The sequence below is a fragment of the Penicillium expansum genome, assembly GCF_000769745.1.
Source record: "Penicillium expansum strain MD-8 chromosome Unknown contig66, whole genome shotgun sequence".
NCBI classification, from domain to species: domain Eukaryota; kingdom Fungi; phylum Ascomycota; class Eurotiomycetes; order Eurotiales; family Aspergillaceae; genus Penicillium; species Penicillium expansum.
The window spans coordinates 69,371-92,400 of NW_015971393.1; the positions used below are offsets into that span (position 1 = coordinate 69,371).

A 23,030-nucleotide genomic window follows, 5' to 3' on the forward strand; every position below is an offset into this window, starting at 1 on the left:
GTTCTCGCCCTGAATCATGCCATTCCTTTGTCTATATCCCGAGTCTTGTCTTTTCCAGGGGGTTATCTTTGCTTCCTTTTTTGGTCCTGGTTGTCTTGCTACATTTCCAAAGACACCACAATCCTTTGAACAGGTGACAAGCAAGAAAACGGAACGAAAAGTTAACCCCCAAAACTGACTGGGTGCACTACCCTCCTTCTTCTCCTTTTGTTCTGTTTCTGTTTCCATTATACATATACTATACCCCTCATACACCAAGCCTACCAGCCGTTGTACCCCATAGACTTCAACCCTATCCACCCACGTCTCTGCTCCACAAGCAGAACAGGACAAAAAAGCCAAAAACGCATCTGAAAAAAGTACCTTATCATGTCTCTATATGTATATATCTAGCTTATGCACAATCCACATATGATTACCATATGCAACTGTCTATAATTACAAATGCATCTGCATCTACAATTCTCTCTGTAACATAATCCTATGAAACACCCATGTAAATGCATGTCCTTGGAAGGGATGACACGGTCCATAATAGAATCCCCGCACGTGGGAGAGACATCGAACATACAACATGCAATCTCCCCCCCAAAAAATACAGCGCGAAGCGCGTGTAGATGAGTCACATGTACAATACCACAGTGGAGAGGAAGTGACCTGGTACTGTGGGTCGGCCACGTTGTGAAGCTACCGCTATTTGGAATTCAGTTTACTCCGTATAACGTAATATAATATACTCCGTACATACTAGCATGAACGACTGGTGTGGGCTTTTGATACATGATAATAAGTCTTGTATGATCCACTTGAGACATGTCCGGATTAGGACATGGGAGCTTAGAGCGGATGCTGGTGCCTGTACCTGTCGGTGCCTCGGCTTGGCAGAGAGGTTTGGTTTATCTTTCGTTTTTGATATTGTGAGTCAGAGTCACTTCCTTTTTCCCGAATTTAGATTGCGTCTGTTGGGTCCGGTAGAGTGGAGGTGTCACTAGGCAACAATGGAGTGTAGAGTGAGTGTACTTAGGGTTATGGGTGTACTTGAATATGATTTTTGGTCGCTTACTACCAAGACTACACGTATGTATACCTAGTTACCTATGTATCTACATATAGGTATGTCGATGTAGTTGTTTCAATATCGGGAGGATGTAGGTCATGTCTTAGATGGACATAAGCCGGGGTAAAGCACGATAATGAGCTTTACTATAACACATAAAATACATCGCAAATCACATCCCATACCCCTCGCTCATGGTCTACGGCAGAGCTGAAAACGCCTGGATCTAAGATTATCACAGAACCGAAACATACATTGACGCAGTCGAGATCAACATTCGCTTTATTGAGGTCAGGTGAAACCCCGCCAACAGGTAATAGGTCCGTAGACACGAGCTGTGTTTCGGCTTCAAAACATGCAGACAAAGATATCAAGATTAGGATGAGCACGATGTAGACAGACGTAAGCATAAGCCCCGAGACGGGAGTAGTAGGCAAGTGGTAGGCGTATTTACCAGTCCTGGCCACTGGTACTTTCAAACCCAGTACTGGCCCCAAAGCCCCTTCGCCTCTTCGCTGCCGTGGAACTGGAACTCGACGGGGATGATATCATCAAAGCCCTCGTCTAGCGTGGGTGCGCGGAAGCGGCGGCCGAAGTCACCGAAGGCAATGCCGGGAAGGGAGGTTCGGGATTCGGGGTTCTGGTCTGGATAAGAATGATGACGGTATTGAGATTGGGATGGGGATATTTCCAATACATACTAGTTCTTTGTTGGACGCTCGGACGGCGTTGTTATGTCGGCATAGGTCTGGTGTTGAGATGAATTGCACGCAACGGACGGGGATGTTGAACTCTTTTGCGAGAGATGTCCAGTGAGCCCGTGTTTCTGGGTCGGCGTTGGTGTTATCTAGATGGTAGTCGGGTTAGATCGCTTGAAAACTGAAGCTGAAGCCGAGATAGAAATAAATGCCACGACGTACCAACTGCCACGGACTTCTTGGCTTCTAGATGCTCGCGCGCGACCTTGAGGCATTTCGGGCGCTATTTTTCATCAGTATTCGATTACAGTTTCATTCCGGGGTTAGTCATAACGCGTACCGTCTTGAGAAGGTCTTGGTTGACTCGTTCATAGCCGAGAGGCTCCAGGTGGTTCCAGTAGAAAGTGGACTTCCCGGCACCTGGGCTTCCACAGAAGATGACAAGTTCAAGTGGGTGCTTGCGAGTAAAGGGTTTGGCTGCGATGAAGACCTGTCAACAATCTGCTAGAGTTGGGTTTCTTGGGAATATTAAATTCATTGGAACTAACAAGACAGCACATACCGGGTTCTTCGAGATCTGTCTTTACGAATGACAGAGGGTCAAAGCCCATCGTCGCCGGCTCCGTGATCTGCCCGAGGAAAAACTCCTCCGGGGTCTTGAATGGCATACCGATGTTGGTAGCAAGTCCCCTAGACACAAGATCAGATTTTGTCACAACGTACCACAGTTGTGATGCTCTTACCGATCCACAGCTGAATGATCGCCTGGCCTTCCAGCCGCATCACCGACGAAAACCGATGCGGGCAAGTCAACACCCGCGACGTCCAGATCGTAGTCATCCAGGAACTCACGCCACATCCCGATACGGGGTTTCCTATATTCAGGGTCTGTGGTGGCCGCGTAGACGCTGACGGGGAAATCTAGTTCCGCCATGACGGCGGTCATCTTTTCCTTGAAGTTCGACAGACTTTTTGAGTCACTCCGTCCACCCTTGATATCCTTCTGGACACTGATCTTCTTTTGATTGGAGAAAATCACAACTTGGAAGCTGTCAAAGTATAAGCTCAAGTGAACCCAAGTAAACCCACACTCCGAGTCTGGACATACCCTTCAGCATTAAGCTCCTTCAGTCGCCCCGGGACTTTGGCGTTCCACCATTGCCAATCAGTGGCAGACTTAGGGAAGACATTTCCCGATTTGGTTTTGATCAAAGTAGAATCCTATATATTGAGGTCAGTAGGGCCCTCCTATTTCTCGACGCTTCCTGTTCTGGCGTTCGGTTTCAAGCACTGACCAAATCAAAGCCAGCGATTCGGCGCTGTTTCTCAGTGGGAGGGACTGCGTTGCCCGTTATCTGCTTTCCAATGATAACACTGGTGCCGATGACGCGCCATGTGATCGGTTCGGGCTTCTTTTGCGAGGCCGGGGTAAAGAAGTTTGCCGCCGATCTCTCTATAGGTTGATTACTATTAGCGGGTGGAATGCCCTGGTGGATAGTAAAAACTTACTGGTTACTGTTGTCTCAACCTTCCTCCGCAATGGTGGTGGAGAGATGGCTTGCGTGGGGGAGGCGCTTCTTTTGGCTGCCCCCTCGGCCATTCTGACAGCCCGTGTGAGTGAAAACGTCGTGACGGGGTTATAGGTAAATTGAGGTGGGTGTTGGTTGATTCAATCAGTTTTCGCTGTGAGTTGTAGTTGAATCCAAGATGGGTGTTGGACGCGCCGAGACGCGGGAGAAATCACGAAGTCACATGTTCTTGAACATTCAATTGGAATACAACAGAGATGTGATATATGCAAATGATGAATAAAATCCCCAAAAAATAGATAGGATGGGAGATGGTTCCCTTCTGAGAAAGAAGTGAACTCGGAATAACTCATTCTGATATCCCGGAAAGGAAGAATGGATGTCACGGCGCTAAAACGCACGCGCAAGCTCGGATGGATGATATCTCCCGTTGAAACCAGGCAGATAGGGTTTTTGTTTTTTTTCTTTTTCTTGGCTTTTGTCGAGAGACGATTTGCAAGGGTTTACCCGCTCAGTCCGATCCTATCTGGACAAGAGTATAGGCGTTGATCTTTTACTTGTGGGACTCTAGGGGTTCTTTTTGGTCATATATGCTTCTGTATTCACTCTTACCCTAAGATGGGAATAAAAATATTTAGTGGAATTGATTGCTATGATGGGTATACTTCTTCTTTCCCCCTAATTCAAAAAGAAAGAAAGAAACGAAGAAAAAAAAAGGTTGAGATGTCTATCAACGCCGTCGCTGGAGACCGGGTATTTCGTGATCTCCAGCATGCTCAAACGAACCGAAGTAGGAGTGACCATCTACTTCGCGCGGGTATCCAGAGACAGTCGATCTGCCTGTTCCAGGACAACCGCCGACTTCAACTGCTCACGCAGGCCAAAGAGATGCTGCGAGGCAGTTTTCATCGTTTCTTGGTTGCTACCGTCCTGAACAATGATGAAGGCCTGCAGCACATAGCTTCCGCTCTTCTCGAACAGAGTCATGTCCTTCAAAGCGGGTAGTTGCCGCCTGGGCAGACTCAACTCATCACCACTAGGGTAGTGCAGCACGCGATGCAAGAAGATAGCAATATCATTGTGGATGAACATATCACCTTCGACCACATACTCAGTAGTGAAACTAGAACAGACAGGGTTAGTGCCCGCGATCATAGGATCATCCTTGGTAGCGCCACTCACTGATAACCCCAGGCATTCATAGCTTGCACGACATCTCCCCGCGGCAGCGTCGCACTCGACATCAGACGGGACGTGACCGCCGAGCGGGTGCCAGCTTCAGGGATATCACGAAACTCCAACTTCCATGGCTGACGTTCATAGTCATAGGAAGATGGAGATGAGGAAGATCCATAAGGCTTGGAATCGTCCATGCCGGCCATCTGGGTGTCTTGGTCGACGGGAGTAGTGGATCCGAAATCCGATTCGGAAACCGGACCAACCACCTGGGTGTAGTACATGTTCCCATTGAGCATCTTGTTCAGCCGCTGTAAGTCCCCCTGTTGGAGGTCCTGACTGGCTCCGGTGCGCCCCGCCATGCCTGGTTTTCGGAAGGCTTTGAAGATCAGCCGCCGCTCTAGGCAATGGCGGGGCTGCATGGCAGTCAATCCGGCAAGCTGCTGAAGAAGCTCATGGTGTTGATGGACTGGAACCGAGGCGAAAAGCGACTGCTCGTGCATATTGTCTGATTTGTGTGTAATGTATAGCGGGTGAAGTCGGGATGTGTTAGTCAGGGTCCAAGCTTCGGTGGCGCAATCCTCGCAACGTTATCAGAGAGATCAGATTATTTTTTTATGTGTCGGTGCAATTGCTAATAGCGTCTAATGGGCCCTGTTTGGTCTGTTTGATTTGAATCTGGTTCTTGGCAAGTTCAATGTTGAAAAATATTGAACTTTCCCGAAAATGGTTGGACTTTTTCCGATGCTTGTGAATTTCTCTGGAATACCAATCCCGAGTACAAGGATGAGTTGTCAAGGATGTGTTATCCAGTCACAATTCGGGAAGCGTTGGACTTTTGCCTCCGACTGCGGGGGAGGTCTAAGCTGTGTGGGACAAATAAGCTTGAATGGTTTATGGGGAAGAATTGCCAGATGGTCTGATAGAGGGATGATGATTGGCGGATTGGAGGGTTCAAAGAAAGGGAAACGTAGATGTCAGGCACCGAGAAGGCACCAAGAATGAGGAGGAGCTCACTTGGAGCTCACCGGAGTCACAGAATGGGAAAGGATCAGAGAGGAGGAATATGGGCATGGAGAAACACGGAGTGCCAAGGCAGAGAGGCTGCATCGGAATCTCCTCCCGATGCAAAGTACAAAGCAATATTGGATAGCGGAATCTGAAATATGGCGTGACATAGTACGGAATAATGTATAGGGAGTATGTAGATTGTACTCCGTACTTGATGCTTTAATATAGTAGATGTACTCCAATCTACCGTGTACAAAGTACAAAATACACAAACACCTGCGGGCATATAACTTCCCCGGTTCCGAATCGGCTTTTCCCAAAACGGCAATCCTCCCTCTCTTATCTTCGAGTCTTTTCCTTTCTTCCCCTCCTCTTTCTAATCCTCAACCTCTAATTTCTTCATTCTCTACATATTCGCCTTCTTTCATATACCCAGGAATTCCTCACTTTAAAAAACACCCATACCCCCACTCTCTTGTACCTTCCTCTCGGTCGGATTCGGATACTACCGGACCCGTTCAATTTCGCACATTCCCGCGTCAAATTGATCTTACCAACCTCCCACCTCAACACACCTAATAACTCCATAACTACCACAATGCGTGTCACTTCCATCCTCAGCGGCACTGCCCGTACTCCCCTCATTCGCTTCGTTGGCAAGCGCTCCGTCCCTAGTACGTGATATTACCCATTTCCGAGCTCCAAATCCCCTAGACCGGAACTAACCCGATATTCCAGAGTCCATTGACCACTCTCCTCGCGTTCACCCCGCCTCTCCCACCGGCTCTCTCCCCGACTCCTTCGCTACCTACCGTGCTAAGGCCCAGCAGCACGGCCCCCTCGGTCGCTCCTCCTTCAACAGCACCATCGGCGGCACTTCCGGCGCCGCGCTGGGCCCCATCAAGCCCCAGGGCGGCGAGTTCTTCGACCGCGCTGAGCTCCCCGCGCGCTTCGGTCGTCTGCCCTGGACTCAGGCTGAGATTGATGCCATTGAGACTGGCGGCGCGAGCATGTTCGCATAAGCGTTCCCTCGGGCAAAATATAAAAATTTCTCAAAATGTATGAATGGGGCATGAGACTTCCTATGGAAGTTGCGCGATGAATGAGCTTGAGTCTGGAGTCTCGATTTTGGGGCAGTTGAAGCGCGGTCACAATCTTGACTTCGGCCGACCGTGGTGTTGCCAATGCTTTCGCGGTCGCTGGGAACACAGATCTGATACTTGCTCACTCGTTCCGAGAGTTTCCGAGACCAAAAACTCTCACTTTATACCTTGTTGCTTGTGATAGTCTGAGGCTATTCACAAGGACGTTTTTCTCTAGCGGTGATGCTTTGCCGCTCCTTTTTTTTCCCGGTGTTTTTTTTCACTCGTTGTACCCGGCGCTGGTGGTTGATTTTCTCGGTGTTCTATTTCCATGCGCAACATGCAGCTGTATCGTCTTGATGTCGAAAAGGCGGAGTCGTGTTCGTTTTATACATAGATTGTGGGACTTGGTGATTCTTGTTACATACATAGGCTCTGTGAGCACTATTCGAAGAAATGAATTTCTCGAAGCAAGACTAAGCTTTTCTGATATACGTATAATACTCGAGACTATAGAGCTATAGCGCTATCGAACTATAGGCTTAGCATTAAGTATCAATCGTAAGGTACGTGGTCTCAAGCACGTGCCTCCCCGACTCTACCTCGATCCGGATAACCCTTGTCTACTTCCCATCCCGAGGTCTGGTTGAATATGACCTCCCATACGAGCGAGTCGAATAGGCTGGCATTCCGGGAGACAGACGAGGCTGGAAACCCAACTGCAACCTACATATACTCGGGAGATGTCGCTTCCTCGGTCACTTCCTCAAAGATACCGGCTGGCCGGGTAGATGTAATAGTAAGTGGTCTTTTTTTACTTTCCTATTGGATGCTTCTAGTCTGGGGGTTTCCAAGATTGGAACGGCGCGCAGACACTGTCAATTCCAGATGTTGTCTTCATCTTGCCGACTAGCAGGCCAGCATCCCGGTTAATGTCCTGGGATACCTGCCAATCACTTCACAATGGATCTGTTTTCTGGAACACAAACACAAACCCACCATCTCTTGCATTTAGTACATGAATTGTGCTCATTTAATATCCATTTATCACGTGTTGATTCAAGATATGGATGCCATTGCATGATCCAGCGGGACCTACAACGCTATATTGATGCCTCAAGATATTTTGATCTAAACTGACCTAGTATAACAGAGTTCCTCTCCATCTACTTCATCATGGTCAGCAAAGCCTCTAGTTGGCTCACTAAGGGATGTTTTTCTTCCCTCCGGATACCCCCAAAGTGTCAGCGATGACTATCTCCCGTGAGTGCAGATAGGAGCCGTTGAAATGCGTGAAACTGCCCTGACATACAAAACAATGCTAATATTTAACCCAGATATCAAATTTTTGTGAGCATTCAATCCCCGACTACCAGAGACAAAAACATCACGGCCCAAACTACCTTACTCTACCATGCCAAAAGCAATATCAAACATACACCTAGAACACATATCTGACCCAATCAACCCACCACAGGACTCCCTGCAAGCCTTTTGCAGCTCAATAGCAGGCCTCCTCTCCTCCCGAGCCGTCCTCCAAGGTGCATATCCAACCATCCAGCCCAACCCCCATAAACCAAAATCAAACCGCAAGGCAAGCTACTAACACCCAACCCAATATACAGGAGTCGGCGTCGGCAACGCCAACGCCTCTCCAACATCCGCACTGCTCCTACACATCCTGCAAGATATATCAGGCCGCATTGCAACGATCTGCTTCGCCCACCGAGTCGGCACAGCCCTCGAACCAGAATGTAAAACCTACCGGCTAGCAGCAGACGTCTTCAATGATATCGCCATGATCCTCGACTGTCTCTCGCCGGGTGTTCCCGCCGGACCGGCACGGGTGATTGTCCTCAGCACAGCCGGTGTCCTCAGAGCCCTATGTGGCGTAGCTGGGGGTAGCTCGAAGGCGAGCTTGAGTGCTCATTTCGCTAAATGGGGGAATCTGGCAGAGCTCAATGCCGTATGTATCTATCTGAATTCCCGCGATGCACTCTCTCCTTGAAATTGATAGGCAGAAAGCTAACATACTATATTTTGTCGTGTAGAAAGACTCATCTCAGGAGACTGTCATCTCCCTTTTCGGCATGCTGGTAAGCCTCCACCCCCACATCCCACATCCCTAACCCTCTCCCTCAAGCAACAAGCAACAATCCCACCCTAACCACAAACCCCACAGGTCGGATCCGTAGTCATCTCCCATATAACCAGCTTCAGCACAACCTGGCTCATCCTCCTAATCCTCCTAGCCATGCATCTAAGCATGAACTACATCGCCGTGCGCGCCGTCCAAATGACAAGTCTAAACCGCCAGCGCGCAAACATCATCTTCTCAGCCCTCCTAGCCTCAGACAAGAGTCTAGCATTAGACCTCGATCTCGATCTCGATCCAACTGCACCCACCCCATCCAAAAAGGAATGGAAAATCCTCACACCAGCACAGGTAGCCAAACACGAGCGTATCTTCCACCGAGACGGAGCGTTACAATGGACGCAGCACTCGGGCACGCATACAATAACCCATCATCTAGGATCCGCGCAGATAGGCGTGTCCATGTCTACTTTCCTAGGTGGTTCCGGGTCCGGTAGCACATTGTCTTCTTTCTTACGCGGTTCTGTGTCTGGAAGTACATCGTTCCAACGCACCCTCCCGCTGCAGCGGCTGGCGGCTGTTTTCGCGGATGAGTTTTATATCTTGTTTCTCGTGCCGTCCGAAGCTGCGGGAGAGAGTGTGAAGTGGCATGCTTCGATTCTTCTGAAGCGGGGTTGTGCGGTTGAGAATCAATTGAAGGCGTGGGCTCATGCTTTGCTGGCTGCAAGGGTTCTGGCCCGGATTACGATGGGTTCTTCTGTTGATGCGGTTCTTACTGTTGTTGAGGGGACGCTTGCTTTGTTGAATACGGATAAACGATTTGAGAGATATCTGACGGGTTTGAGTGGTGCCGGGTGGGATGTTGATATTGCTGCTTTGGAGACGAGGGGTGGACGGAGGATTGAGCTTTGATATTGGTCTTTGGTTTTGATGTACACTTACACTTCCGCTTCCTTGACTTTTGCTTGTACGTTTTACATTTCACCTTAATCTTCCACTCCGGGACCTGTCCCTTTGACTACATGTAGTAAATGTAATGAACAAAGTCACATCAATAAGAACCTATCATCCGATGCAGTGGCGAACATTGAACATTAATATTCAAAGGGCTTGCGAGGGGTTACGTGTGCATCTGTACTACAGCCCTTGGAAGTCTATATGTACGTCTCCCCGAGCTCTCGGGCGACATGTCTGAGTGTGGGTGTCCGACGTGTGTGACCAGGGGAATCGAGAAAGGTCTAGACGAGGCTTGGTCTCGGATCTGAGAAAGAATACTCGGGTGCCTGCTCGGATAACGGCTGGTAATATTTCAAGCTGAATTGGGACATGCTGGGAATGTGGGTAAGAGTCGAGGTCTTAGTTTCGGTTGCTGTTGCTGTTGGGTTTGGAATTTGCCCTAACGGTCGAATGCATGGCCTACCTAAATGTAGGTGTGCGTACGGGATTCACTAAATACAGTTTAATACTTTGATTACGGGGTACTGTCCGGAAGAAAGTGATGTAATGAGGGGTATCAAGTCTATTGATTCCGAATAAAATGAAATCCCAGTTGTGGGAAAGAGACCAAGACAATGTCTCGACAAAAACGCCGTGTCCAGAAGACCTGAAAAGCCAACAGGTCTTCTATCCAATCTATAGATAAGAACATGATATGATATATATGGGGTTTCTTTTCCCGTGATGCCATCCGCAAAAAAAAAATAAACCACAAAAATAAACAGTGAAGTTGGAAACAAAAGGATGCTCAGCCGGAGACATCCCATAAGAAAAAAAAAAAAAAACAAAAACAAAGAAAACGCCGGTTTCATATGCTTTCAATGCGTCATGCTCTCATACACCGCCAATATAAACGCTCGACAAAGGCTAGAATGAAGTCGTGGGATGATGCATTTCGGTATTTCATGCAAGATGTGTTGAGATGAGGTGTCGTTGCGGAATTCGTAGTTGTCGTAAGTCGGGAGGCAAAAAAGTGTTGTGTTTTGTGTAGGTTTTGTATATGTCGACAAGAGTCGGAATCGAAAAGGGAAAAAGAGAAAACAATCAATCGTCAAGACCAAGAATCTTAGGATCGCGAGAGCTACCACTGCTGCCTCCAGTGGAACGCTTCTTAAATCCAAGCTTCATACCCATCTTCTTCCAAGGGTTCTCGGTGCGAAGTCTGGGGCTGTGGATGGGGAGATGCGGCTCGCTGGCAGGCGGGGTGGTGGGCGGCGTCATGGGCTCCTCGGCGGTGGGGCTAGACTGCGGAGAGGCAGAGTCATCGGTCAGAGACAGGTAAGCCGACTCGCCGTTAGTGCTAGTGTTGACAAGGGCGCCGGAAGTGCGTTTGCCGATGGCATGCACGGCGCCGAGGGACATGGTTGAGCGGTTGTGACCCGTCGCGGGAAGATCCTTGGTAGACGACTGCGGGGAGATGCGCTTCGACACACGCGACCGGACCCTTTTCATCGGGTGCTCGTCCAGGCTCGTCGATGATAGACTCATGAAGTCGTCGGGCCCCATGAAAGGGTCGGAGGGTCCCATGGAGGGGGAGGTGGTGTGGCTGTTGACGAAGGGGAGGAAGATGGATTCCTCCATCAAGTCGTGGATGCGCTTCACGGCAGAATCTAACGTCTCGGGCACGGGCGGCGCAGCCACGTTCTTGTACTGCAGGAGCGCATCTCGGACTTCGCTGGACAGGTTGATCTCGCGCGGTGACCCCGGGAAGATGTATGCAGTCAATAGGCGTTTCCAAAGCATTCGCAGGTGTTGGGTTTCGGGGCATTCCGATTCCATAGCGGCGGAGCCGACTCGTTCGGCCAGAGCGTAGTAGGAATCCCGGTATCGGTTGGCCTCCATTGTGAATTCCAAGGTCTCGAGACAATGGTTCTGGGAGAGGTAGGCCATGAAAGCGCTCAAGGTGTATGGAGGAGGAGCAATGTTGGCCAGCACCTCATTGAGAGTCGGGCGCATGGAGAAGGCCCCCGACGAGATAGCCAGGCTGACCGGCCGGGAGCCAGATGATTCCATATCCTCCTCGGAGTCGCTATCTGAGGAGGTGGGGGACAATTCGGGGGTTGCGGTAGGAGTGTGGTTCCGGAAGAAGAGGGACGGAGCCAGCGTCTTCTTTTTAAGCATAGCGTATAGTGTGCGTCGGGGTCCCTTAATCGGCTTTTTTCTCACCGGCCGTCCCCTGCGTGTGAGACGAGGCTCCAGCTTGTTGAAATAGCGGCGGGTTATCGGGATAGAGGCATATAGGATTTGCACTGAGGGATTCAGGGATGTCAAGGCGTATGGAGTGGATAGAGTTTAGAGAGACAGGGCAATATAAAATGAAATAATATGGGGGAGAAGAACCAAGCGGGAAATCGAAGTACTAAAGAAGAGGAATAAAAAGGGCGGATTCTGGAATCATTCATGACGATACCTTGGGTAATGGGTTACGGGGGGGGCACCTCAGTAGACTCAGGTGGATCGAGATGGAGACGCTAAACTAGTTTCTGCGCCCAAGTGGAGTCTTCTTTCGATAAGATGTCATAATTGTTTTTTTCTTTTTCTTTTCTTTTTTCGTCTTTTCTTTTCGTCTTTTTTGGTTTTTTAACCCTCTTTTTCTCTTTTTGATTTCCCAATTCGATTTATTTCCCTCCTTTTTTTCCAATTGAATTTTCTGATTGGCTTTGACTTTTGTCTTATTGTGGCGACTTGCTGAACTCTCACGTTTGAACAAGCGCCTGAGATCTGCAAGGGATACTTGGAGAAATGTAGACAAGTCTTCTGTCAACATTAAAATGTGAATATTAAACCTCTTAGAAGATCAACTGAGATTATGTAACTACCTACATGTGTCCTTGTTTTGATCACTCCACAATCCTTCCAGAAGTCATACGTGTAAGCTTCCACGGGTTCTGGAAAACAAAAAAAACAAAAAAAAAACGACCAATGCGCCCAACGTGGCGAGTTTTGAATTTTCGTTCCCCTGAACTCCACCACGGAACACGAGGAACTCTTCCATGATTCAAGATACATTTAGCGACTCTTCTACGGAGTACTCCGTGCAATTTAGGTCTATGTACTATTTCTTATTGAGATATAACTCCTACATCTACTTCATAATCCACGATAGCCTCTTATCTCCCGGCCGCTAGCACGCCATCCGAGACCGGAATGTCAATCGTCGACCCACGGTTCTGTGGTATTATAACACGAAATGACCAAACCAATACCAGTAAAATACACGATAAGGCCGTGTCACAGCATTCTTTCCCTTGCATCGAGGGTACTCACTCTTCCAAGGTTGCTTTGTCTTGCACGTCATCTAAAACATCCTCTGTCACCTTAACAGTAAGTTCATCGTGATAACCTTGAAAACTCAATCATATCAAATAATATAATATCGGCACACTAGTTAGGGCTTGTGTTCAATGCCAATATGGCCCTGCCGATCATTCCAAAAATGGTTCTGAGATCATTTGTACCACATTGGAATGTCACACAAGCTTTGTCTTAATGTCTCTCTATAATTAATTGAACATACAACATACCTCGGGACTCGTGAACGCGTATGTGGAATTTACAGGGATTCGGCAAGGTACAACGTACAACATACAACGTATGAAAGAAAATATATTAGCTTGATTTGGTGGAGGCGAAACATGTTTAGTAGAGACCCGAACAGTCTTGGAATAAACTATGAAAATGGGAATCGCGTCTACATCGAGTAAAATATACGGAGTAGAGAGACAAATGTTTCCAATTGCTACTCCATATTGTATATAAATATAGACTGAGTGTGTTGTATATCCTCAAAAAGGATTCAGTGTGACCGCAGGCGGAACTGCCCAGACCTTCTAGAATTCTAGAAAACCCCGTCGAAGCACTTTAGTTATACCTATCCACTCGATCGCCACATCCGTAAATCCTGAGAAAATAAGAAAAATAAAGACACTAATATGAAAAATGATCTGACCCCCCTGGACGGACTCAAGTTCCACATAGTCACCCGTGGAATCAGAGTTTTTTTTCTCGTCGATCCGGATATCGCCACTACCATGATTCATGTTCTGTTTGTGCCGAGTCTGCCCATATGTTGTATTGTAGAACGCATACGCATTTTCCATGCACGCCAAGCCACACCATCCCTTCACGGTCGACATGGATATTGCGACTTCTTACCCTTTTATTTCTCTCTCGGGACGATGGAGCACAGTGCTTGGTCGAAATAATGGGCTCATGCCTTACAACATAACCCACATCAAACAGAAGTGGGTGATACTGCCGATTGAAACCGAGTGCCAAGACTTGGGGAGAGAGATCTGTTCGGAGGCTTCGAGGACCTCCGGTGTTATATGTTGTAGATCCACTTCTTTTCGTCTTCTCACCGTAGATAAGAAGAATCGAGTATCTATTATCACATACCCATTATACGGAGTACTCCGTACAATTGACATGCTTCAACCCAGAGATTGTGTCATAGACCTTTCTGCACGAACGCTCTGGCCCGGGATAAGGTTGTTGTTAACATGGCTCAATGAAGCTTGGTTCGCCTATCACTTCACATTTTTGGATTTGACAGGTCGACATAATTATGACCATGTGCTGGATTGCATGATACAAAGTAGAGGCTAGAACATGGAAGACGAGGTTATGGTATTATTTGGTTATGGGGAGGCGAATGCAAGACTGGATCATCCTCATGACATGCCCTGTACTAAGTCTAGCTCAAGGTCCAGACTAATAGCAAAACCAATTATTATTTCAACATCGACCGTCAGATAGCAAAACAGTTGATCTTTTCTTTTTGCTTTATGCAACTAATAAATTGGATCGGGGCACTGACCGTTGAAGGAACTGTCAAATAGCATATGTATGCTCCGTATAGAAATATACTGTACAATAGAACAAGAGAACACCTACAGCGTGCAGATAGATAGGTAAACCGACCACCGGCATTCATATACGTTGCAAGATGCAATGCAGCAACAAAAAGCAAAAAAAAAATTGCGCAAGACAGCAAAGCACGCCAACCCCCAATAAGACCTCGCGATAACACAGCACGCAACCTAGGAATTACCGCAGCTATCGCCCCTAAGAAAAACCACACCCCACGCGCCTAGCAAAGACCAAAGTAGACCTAGACCTAATCACGGAGCCCGCGCCCACGTACTCCGTATGTTGTAGCGAAACCGCAAGCCCAAGCCCGTATTACACAGGGACAGGGATACAAGCGGTGCATAAGATATCCACCCCCAAGACACTACAAAGCCTCCCAAGCGCCCAAACCCCCCAATATTCGATCCTCTCGTAAGACTAAAACTAAAGGGCCAAAAAAGGATGATCCACAATTTTCCCCGTTCTCCGATGCCCACGGCAAGGCATCAAGAATCACCCCCACATCGGTGCGCACGGGTTCGCATTGCGCCCTTACCGTGGCCGAGCTGGTTGACGGTCTCCCCTTTTGTTCTTCCTAGCGTGGTGCAATTGAATGCATCTAGAACAATGGTTTCCCGTTAAGTTTCCCGTTTCCCGTTTAGCGAGAAAGTGGATATGTGACTCTTCTCTTTTTGTTTTTATATTTTTATATTTTTCTGGATCGTGTCTCGCTGTGTGTTTATGTATGGGGTACATTTGCCATTAGGGCGCTACTGTAGGTCCTAACCCTGGCGGGGATTTATTTTGCTAGTGGGAAGGGGGTGAGGCTTTTTATTTTCCTTCTTTCGTGTTCTTTCCCTTGCTTTTTATATTTTTCTACTCCGTATTAGTTTCTTTTTCCATTTCTCCCGTAAATGGGGTATTCGGCCCATTCCGATTCCTTTGGCTTGTGGAGGACATATTGTGGCACACGCTATCTGCAGATAGCTTCCAGGATTGTCACTAGGATGTTAGTAGCTGTAGTACCTATGGGGTAGATATGCCCGTTATTTTTTTACTGACCAGAATGAGGGGGTGGACAGGGGGTATTATGGTTGTTATTGACTCGTGCATTTACTACCACATTAGTACCTGCACGATCCTTGGCGATAGTGCCATCCATATCGCATTACCGTTAGTGTCTTAGATAGTTTGCTATACAAAATGCACAAAGTTCTGACTATTTCTCGGTCTTTCTAGCCGACAGCATATGTATAATTTACAATTATATTTCGTATTCGATGCAATATAGCTGCGCTGTAAGACATAGTAGTACGACATAGTAAAAGCAAAGTGATAGCCAAGCTATAGCTAAACACAAGTCAAGCAAGGAGAAAATACAATCAACCAAGCAACACGCGCTCCCCCCCCCCCCCCCTNACCTTCTTTAGCCTGTAATATCTCTTGATGATGTGCAGCCGACTCGAATGGAGTTACTCAATCATGGCAGGGATCGGAGTAATAATGGCAGGGATAGAGATTAACACCGAGAAGTATCGTAAACAGCTGGGCCAGTCACAAAGGAAGAAACTAGCATCCAAGAAGACGATTGCAGATCCACACGGGATGATCTCTGATTTGGAACAAAAGCAATAAATCACGCTGTTCCAGACCAGTAGGACACCTCCACAGCCCCTTCTAGGTTGACTTAACACGAGAATATTGGAAGATAAACAAAGCTAACCGAAATAAAATACAAGGAACAGTGAAGAAAAAGTCACCCGGCCACCCAAAACAGAACAGCGTAGTCGATCAGACGGCAGATGCCGCGAGTGACCTCATTTTTCTCCACTGTTTCAACTGCAATCTTGATTTTAGGCGGAGTCTCAGAAATAAAACAACAACAATATAAGATAGCTAATATTGAATTAGCCGCAAGATAATCGAAATCGACTCTAGACTCGTTTCGGATCCTCGAGTCCTTTGGGGCTGTTGTGATGATTCTGTCTGAATGTACTCTCCCGGCGCTACGTGAAACACTCAGCCTTGGGTAATGCGAGGGTAATTTATTTATCGTCAGATATGGGAAAGCATGTGTTTTCTCTGTGGGGAATCCATTTGACTAACTTGTTCTAGACTTGGTCTTATCACCTTAGGCGCTAAAAGCCATTTTGCTTGGATTTTGGTTTTTTGGCTTAACCACAGATAGCTGACCTTCGTGTTAGTTATGGATTAGTTATAGACCCTATAAGATAAGCGAACTTGATAAGGTACAATTCATGGAGTACTATCCCGTTACTTGATATGCACTCCGGCCTCCGGAGTGTCGGAGTGTCGGAGCATGGAGAACCTAGGTATGTTGTATGCCGTGCTTACTGTGTAGGGAATTGCTGTTTCATATTACGCGCCTAGGTTGGCCTACAACATGCCATTGTGTTAGCCAATTCAAATGTCTATAGTTAGATTTGGTTGATCGACACTTTAGTCAATGTACTTTTTATATACACTAACTATCAAGGTGTGTGATGGGCAAGTCGATCCCGTACTCCATACTCCGGATAGCATCGGCACCTCTATAAAGATATTCAGCATCACATGCAGGAATTCAATAGCTCACACCACCCCTGTGCATTAAAGGAAACGGAATACTAACAGAAATAATGTGCAATTAAACAACCCTATACCAAAGTACCAACCTCACCCCTTATCTCACAGCCTGGAGTACTCCGTACGGAGTACTCAAGTCCTATAGGTATAATTGACATCCCAAAAAGCAAAACCCTGTCAATAACCCCAAGCCAAGCCCAAGCTCAAACTCAAGCCTAGCTGCAAACCAATAACAACACCTTGTCACCAGCCCAGCACCTAATCCCAAACACGTCGACCAATCCGCACACAGGAGAACCAGCCCATCCCCGCAGAAAGCCCTCAGCCCATCCACGCGCGCCCATGCACCCCAAAAAAGCAAATAGGAAAAAGGGAATGAAAAGGATAAAGGGTCGGGGGTAGAAAAAAAGCAAAGAAAGAAACGGAAATTCCTCTGCCTAGCTTCAGCCACGCCAAGACTAAATCGCCAAGCGGGGAAGGAGATGAATGCGGGGGAATATACATTGACACATTCACATTAATACAACATACAACATATTACAAGACACTCATTACAACTAGAATATGAGGACTTATGGTATTGACGCCGAAAATGACCGCTTTTGAAGCCAGAAACGGGCTGCATTTCCACCCGATCCTATTCTTTGCGAGGAAACTCGAGCCAAACTAGAACATTTTTGTAGTCCTAGTTAGCTTCCTCCAAACTTTAAGCTAAAGACTCTTTTAGCAAAAGTAAGTGTATACTTACATAGACGGTTATAAATTTGCCGATATAGAAGCGAAATATACTGTGCAGTCTGCGCTTCTTACCTCAAGAGCTGGTTGTGGGCCTTGAAATAGCCTGGTGATGGTTCTGTATATCTCTGGCTACTCCAGGTTGATTGTAGTATTATGCTTTTTCTCGGCATATCTGGCCATATATTTCAAGGTCCATTGGTGCAGCTCTGCTTTTAAACAGGTGGCATTGCTTGAAACTGCGGCACTCCATCAAGAGGACATGCCCAGCTCACGCGGCTTCTGACGTACAACTCCACGGCCGGCTTTCTCTCCAAAAGCTCCAGATCATCAAATATCCCTGCTCGAGTAATCACTAGATTATCCCACTCGCCAGACGGGAACTTGTATGCGTAAAGAGGTGTTCCTAAGACCAAATACCATCAGTTCAGTTTAGTTCAGTTCTTCGCGTCTCATCTTTCTTTCTTTTCTTTCTCTCTTCAAGCCAGCTACGCACCGCAATCTGAACAAAAATAATTCTCGATAATATTGCCACTATCTGCTGGTTTTGTGATTTTTTTTTGGATTTCCACTGATATTGATTTCAGCGCTTTTAAAGATGAGGCTGTATGTGTAGAGCGTTCCTGTGAGCTTGCGGCAGTCGGTGCAGTAGCAGAGGCCCTGAACAGAAGACAAGGTGAGTTTCAATCAAGAGAAAGAACAAGTGATTGGGTTTGTAAGGAGAGTCGAGGATAGACTGACCGTTGCAATCGGCTCTCCGGTAGACTCAATCCGAATCTTTCCGCAGAAGCAAACGCCAATGGCCATTTTGGATTACGGATTGGGAAATGAAATGGTATTATGTTGTGGGATGCAATGGGAGAGTCTCCTGATGAAGAAGCTTTATTCCTTCCACGAGGATATCATCAATATATACGAGGGTCATAAATCACGCTCACTCTCACGGGCGCAACTGTTGGGGAGGGGGCTGGTCTCTCCAAATTTGGGGATCAGAAATCAAACACAGTTTGTAATCATAGTTGATACATCCATGGATAATACAAACTCCAGGCTCCGGAGAATTTACAAGCTGCACTAGGTCAACCCGGAACTCCTGGGTCAACCCGGACCTCCGGTCCATAGACCTGACAATCACTAAGAAATCAGACACAAGACACCTACCTATGATGTATGTCCACTATCAATTGCTTGGTACGTTTGATTTCCCGAGAATGAATCTCTTCAGGCTTATCAAGCTCGGATGAATACATTGTATCTAGAAAATAATATTAATAGATACATCTCGCAGGGAAATAGAGCATTATTTTGAGCACCATCACTCTTATAAGCACACCTCAGGACAATCTTCGTTTGCACAGCATCCACACAAGCAACTCCTTCAAGCAGCCATGGCCTCCCAAGACTCCTACGCCCTCAAGGTTGGCGAGCGTATCCTTGTCACCGGCGCAAATGGCTTCATCGGCTCCCATATTGTTGATGTCCTATTATCTCTAGGATATATTGTCCGTGGTACCGTTCGCTCTGAGAAGCCATGGCTTAATGAGCTGTTTGAGTCTAAGTATGGAGCTGGGAAATTTGAAACAGTCAATCTTCCAACCCTGGATGACAAGGACGCTCTAGTTGCAGCCTTGGATAGTGTCAGTGGTATTGTCCATGTGGTATGTGAAATTGATCATCCCTCTGGCTGTTGTGAGGTTCTAACTTTAGAAATACAGGCCTCGGATACATCTTTCGGCCCCGACCCTAACATTATTAATTACGTCGTGGCCGCCACAGAGGCTGTTCTCGAAGCTGCTGCTCAAGTACCATCAATCAAGAGGGTTGTTCTTACCTCTTCCTCTGTTTCAGCCGTGGCTCGCTACCCAGGCGAGGGCAGCATTGAACTGACTCAAGGTAAGCTCTGTCTCTTCTTCCTGAATGGATGTTGCAGTATAGCTAAAGTACATAGATACATGGAACGAGACCGCTATTCAGGCAGCGTGGGACAAGAACACTCCTGCAGAGGCCAAGGGCTTCCTTGTTTACGTCGCATCCAAGGCTGAAGGCGAACGCGCTGCTTATAACTGGGTTAAGAAGAATAACCCTTCATTTACTTTCAACTCCGTGCTCCCAGATTTCACAGTAAGCATATATATTCTATCTACTATGACATAATCATCTAACGTCTATACAGATGGGAGAGATTCTGCATAAGAATATTGGCTCGACTGGAGCTCTGACTCTCCAACTATTGGAAGGAAATGACATGCTTATTAATGCAGTTGTTTCCCGTAAGTACCTCCTCTCTTCACCTTTTTTTTCCTGTTAGCAACGAGGCAGCATTCATTTATTCTAAACTATCTATCTGCTGAAGATACTAATCCTCTTAACAGAGTACTATGTCGACGTCAAAGATCTCGCTCGCCTCCATGCAATTGCCCTGCTCGACCCCAGTGTCAAGTCTGAGCGCATCTTCGGGCTAGCTGCACCGCTTATTTGGAAGGAAGTTATTGATTGCCTCCGCGAGCTTCGCCCAGCATCCAGCGAGAAACTTGTCAAGAATCCCCCAGGTGCGCGTGAGGGTTATGTCAATATTGTGGCGCCAACCAGGTCCAAGGAGTTGCTTGACTCGTTCTTCGGTCAGGCTGATTGGACTAGTTTGAAGGAATCTTTATATGCTGGCATCACTAGCGCGGGGCTTTAGGAAGATTGGAAGTATGGCTTCTGAATGGTCATGCTTAGAGTAGACGTTGCTTCAATATAGTTACTTATTATGGATAAGTCAAACTCTTTAACTCGTAACCTGCCATATTCTCTGACTATAGGGACCTTGGTTGTTCTTTGGATATGTATATACTATAATAGGCCGAACAGTAGCAGAGTTGTGCCGAGATCCGAAAAATGGAACTACGTGGATATGGAAGAGTTAGTTGGCATGAAACTCGGGGTTGTGTCGCTAAATATAAAATGGTAAAACTAACTGGCTACAGTAATTCACAGGTCTGCCGTTTATAGCTAGAATATGAGGACCTGGGGAATTGACGCCGAAAGTGACCGCTTTTAAGGCTAGAAACGGCCGCCTTTCTACCCGTAACTTTGGCCGTCCAGCCGCCCCCTGACCGTCCACTACCCTATAACACCACTGTAGCTGAATTGAACATGCTGTTTACATTAATCTTGAAGAGGAAAGGAATCTATCTGACCGCTAGGGTTCGTATGTCTGTGGGAACGTGCCTCACGTGATTTAGGCCGGGCTTCGGCCCGTTACAAACAACCGCAGTAGTCTTGTCACCTGGCCAGAATGAATATACCCTACCTCACCGGAACAAAAATCTACCCTAAATTCAATTATGTCTTTCTACCCCCAAGGCTGGACCCATGACCGGCTCCTCAACGCTAGCGGAAAAGACCTTATGGCCCTCTCAGATACCCAACGCACCACTCTCTTCGACGGTCTGAAAGCCACTCACGGCGAAGATGGTTTCCGCGAAATCATGCAGGAAATGAGTCGCCGTTACCGGGCCCGAGTTGAGGCCGCCAAGTCAGAGGAAACCAAACAGCAAGAGCGGGAGCTCCTCGCACCCTTTATCCAGACCCTAAATTCTGTCTTCCGAAGCCCAGAGCCTGAGGACTGGGGGAAATGGGGATTTGTGGTGTTTCGGACGACTCCTTATGGGGGTGAGCATGAGACTCAGTGGGCGGAGTTTCGAAGACGGTGGGATACGGTGATCGAGGAGGGATTGGCCCCATATCGGGGCTCGTTAACGAAGGTAGACCGGGCGATTGATTTGTTAGAGTTTCAGTGGGTGGAACAGCCCGAATTGGAGGGTGTAGATGCAGCGGAGGTAGCAAGGTAGGTCTCTTTGATTCTTGATTCTCGATTCCTATCTTCACTAGACTAATATATCATACAAAGACGCTTCAATGAAATGGCCCTACCACAGGGACTCGCCACTTCCGCTTGTCTAATGGTAACACCAGCTTCTATGGAGTCTGTTCTCTCTTCGCCACTTCCTTCTTCCGCGCCGCGCCGTAAACGCCAAAAGATTCCCTTTATTGTTTCGGTATCCCAGGGAATGAGTGCCCCGCGTCTTCCAGCTTTGCTAGGCCTAGGTGATGAGGATATAGCCGGGGCTGAATTCAAGGGGTATCTTAATGTGGCTGTAGAGACTGCTTTACAAGAGTTTTACCCGATTGTCGCGTTGCAGATGATGGATCTGCATACACTAACGACAAAATTCCGTCATGAGAATGATATCTGGTGTTCGAGTGATCGGTGGGGGGTGCACCATTACGAGGAATTGTAAGTTATGGCATTAGTTCATGATGGCAGATAATTGGTGATTGGAGCGTAGGATCATGTATACCGCACGGGGTACAACAAGCTCCCTGATGACGGTGCTCAGCCTGCCGTTGCGGACGAGCACATTGCCAACCTTGCGGTATAATTCGCCCACCATAATGCTGAGAAGGTCTTAGGGATTCATTTAATCCACGGCCATTTTGAGATCCACAAAAATACCGTCATGATCGGCACCAACTTGGGGAATTCAGCCCTTCTGTAGACCAAGACCACGAATATTGACGAGATCAATCCCCTGAATGTTCATGGAAACATTTTTACACTCGCTAGGAATCAGCTCTGCCCTTACGAATTCTAAGATAGGCCTCTCCCCAACTTATCTAAGGTTAGCTAAGGTTTCCTCACTGATTTCCTTGAAAACATTGCCAAAAACAATCTTCAGAATATTATCGGTAGCGTTTCGATATTCTTAAGGACTGGTAATCAAGATGTATTGTCTCCTTGCATTCTATCGGCTGTGTTGAAGAGGAGGGGCTTTGCTCTAGAAGCGAGTGGACTTCGTGGGACCTTCGTCTAGATATGTTGTGATGCTGGTGATATTCTCCGTTGTTTGGACCTACTTAGCGAGGAAGATACCGACCGGCTATTTTAATCCATACATCTGGTCTCCTTTTATGAGGTGATTGCCTGACTATAGGCGGAATTGAGCTTTTGTGAAGCATCGCTGAAGACATGCGAGACTACGCGATTTTCGCCATTGGCTGGTGCCACCGCGATATTACCCAAAGACATCTACTCCGTACGCCGTGTAAGATAGGCTAGAGAAATCGACGATGACCACAATTTCGTACGCTTCACTTCGGCCCTATCCGAGGTTGTATTACATAGCCCCTAGCGGTAGGAGTCTACACATTTATACATTACACATTACT

The 23,030-nt window shown here is 47.3% G+C and overlaps 7 protein-coding genes across 7 annotated transcripts; 4 read left to right on the forward strand and 3 right to left on the reverse strand.

The window, feature by feature from the left end:
• Positions 1 to 1,532: 1,532 nt before the first annotated feature.
• PEX2_024440 (putative DNA 3'-phosphatase Tpp1) lies at positions 1,533 to 3,355 on the reverse strand (the record flags this gene model as incomplete). The annotated part of the gene is made up of 9 exons (XM_016739719.1): positions 1,533 to 1,697; positions 1,759 to 1,904; positions 1,978 to 2,038; positions 2,096 to 2,232; positions 2,318 to 2,445; positions 2,499 to 2,804; positions 2,864 to 2,976; positions 3,051 to 3,208; positions 3,265 to 3,355. The coding sequence occupies 9 exons, from the start codon at positions 3,353 to 3,355 to the stop codon at positions 1,533 to 1,535; spliced, it is 1,305 nt and encodes a 434-aa protein (XP_016596481.1).
• A 733-nt stretch (positions 3,356 to 4,088) lies between these two features.
• Positions 4,089 to 4,963, reverse strand: PEX2_024450 (mediator of RNA polymerase II transcription subunit 18; the record flags this gene model as incomplete). The annotated part of the gene is made up of 2 exons (XM_016739720.1): positions 4,089 to 4,407; positions 4,467 to 4,963. 2 exons carry the CDS (start codon positions 4,961 to 4,963, stop codon positions 4,089 to 4,091), a joined length of 816 nt encoding a protein of 271 aa, XP_016596482.1.
• A 1,106-nt stretch (positions 4,964 to 6,069) lies between these two features.
• Positions 6,070 to 6,493, forward strand: PEX2_024460 (alpha-ketoglutarate dehydrogenase subunit KGD4; the record flags this gene model as incomplete). Its single annotated transcript, XM_016739721.1, has 2 exons — positions 6,070 to 6,145; positions 6,210 to 6,493. 2 exons carry the CDS (start codon positions 6,070 to 6,072, stop codon positions 6,491 to 6,493), a joined length of 360 nt encoding a protein of 119 aa, XP_016596483.1.
• A 1,310-nt stretch (positions 6,494 to 7,803) lies between these two features.
• Positions 7,804 to 9,560, forward strand: PEX2_024470 (RUS1 family protein; the record flags this gene model as incomplete). The annotated part of the gene is made up of 4 exons (XM_016739722.1): positions 7,804 to 7,816; positions 8,179 to 8,519; positions 8,605 to 8,649; positions 8,736 to 9,560. The coding sequence occupies 4 exons, from the start codon at positions 7,804 to 7,806 to the stop codon at positions 9,558 to 9,560; spliced, it is 1,224 nt and encodes a 407-aa protein (XP_016596484.1).
• A 1,128-nt stretch (positions 9,561 to 10,688) lies between these two features.
• On the reverse strand, positions 10,689 to 11,765 carry PEX2_024480 (regulator of G-protein signaling domain-containing protein; the record flags this gene model as incomplete). The annotated part of the gene is made up of 1 exon (XM_016739723.1): positions 10,689 to 11,765. One exon carries the CDS (start codon positions 11,763 to 11,765, stop codon positions 10,689 to 10,691), a length of 1,077 nt encoding a protein of 358 aa, XP_016596485.1.
• A 7,439-nt stretch (positions 11,766 to 19,204) lies between these two features.
• On the forward strand, positions 19,205 to 20,499 carry PEX2_024490 (NAD-dependent epimerase/dehydratase; the record flags this gene model as incomplete). The annotated part of the gene is made up of 5 exons (XM_016739724.1): positions 19,205 to 19,474; positions 19,532 to 19,709; positions 19,765 to 19,937; positions 19,990 to 20,086; positions 20,189 to 20,499. The coding sequence occupies 5 exons, from the start codon at positions 19,205 to 19,207 to the stop codon at positions 20,497 to 20,499; spliced, it is 1,029 nt and encodes a 342-aa protein (XP_016596486.1).
• A 646-nt stretch (positions 20,500 to 21,145) lies between these two features.
• On the forward strand, positions 21,146 to 22,102 carry PEX2_024500 (uncharacterized protein; the record flags this gene model as incomplete). Its single annotated transcript, XM_016739725.1, has 2 exons — positions 21,146 to 21,648; positions 21,712 to 22,102. 2 exons carry the CDS (start codon positions 21,146 to 21,148, stop codon positions 22,100 to 22,102), a joined length of 894 nt encoding a protein of 297 aa, XP_016596487.1.
• Between the last annotated feature and the right edge of the window lie 928 nt (positions 22,103 to 23,030).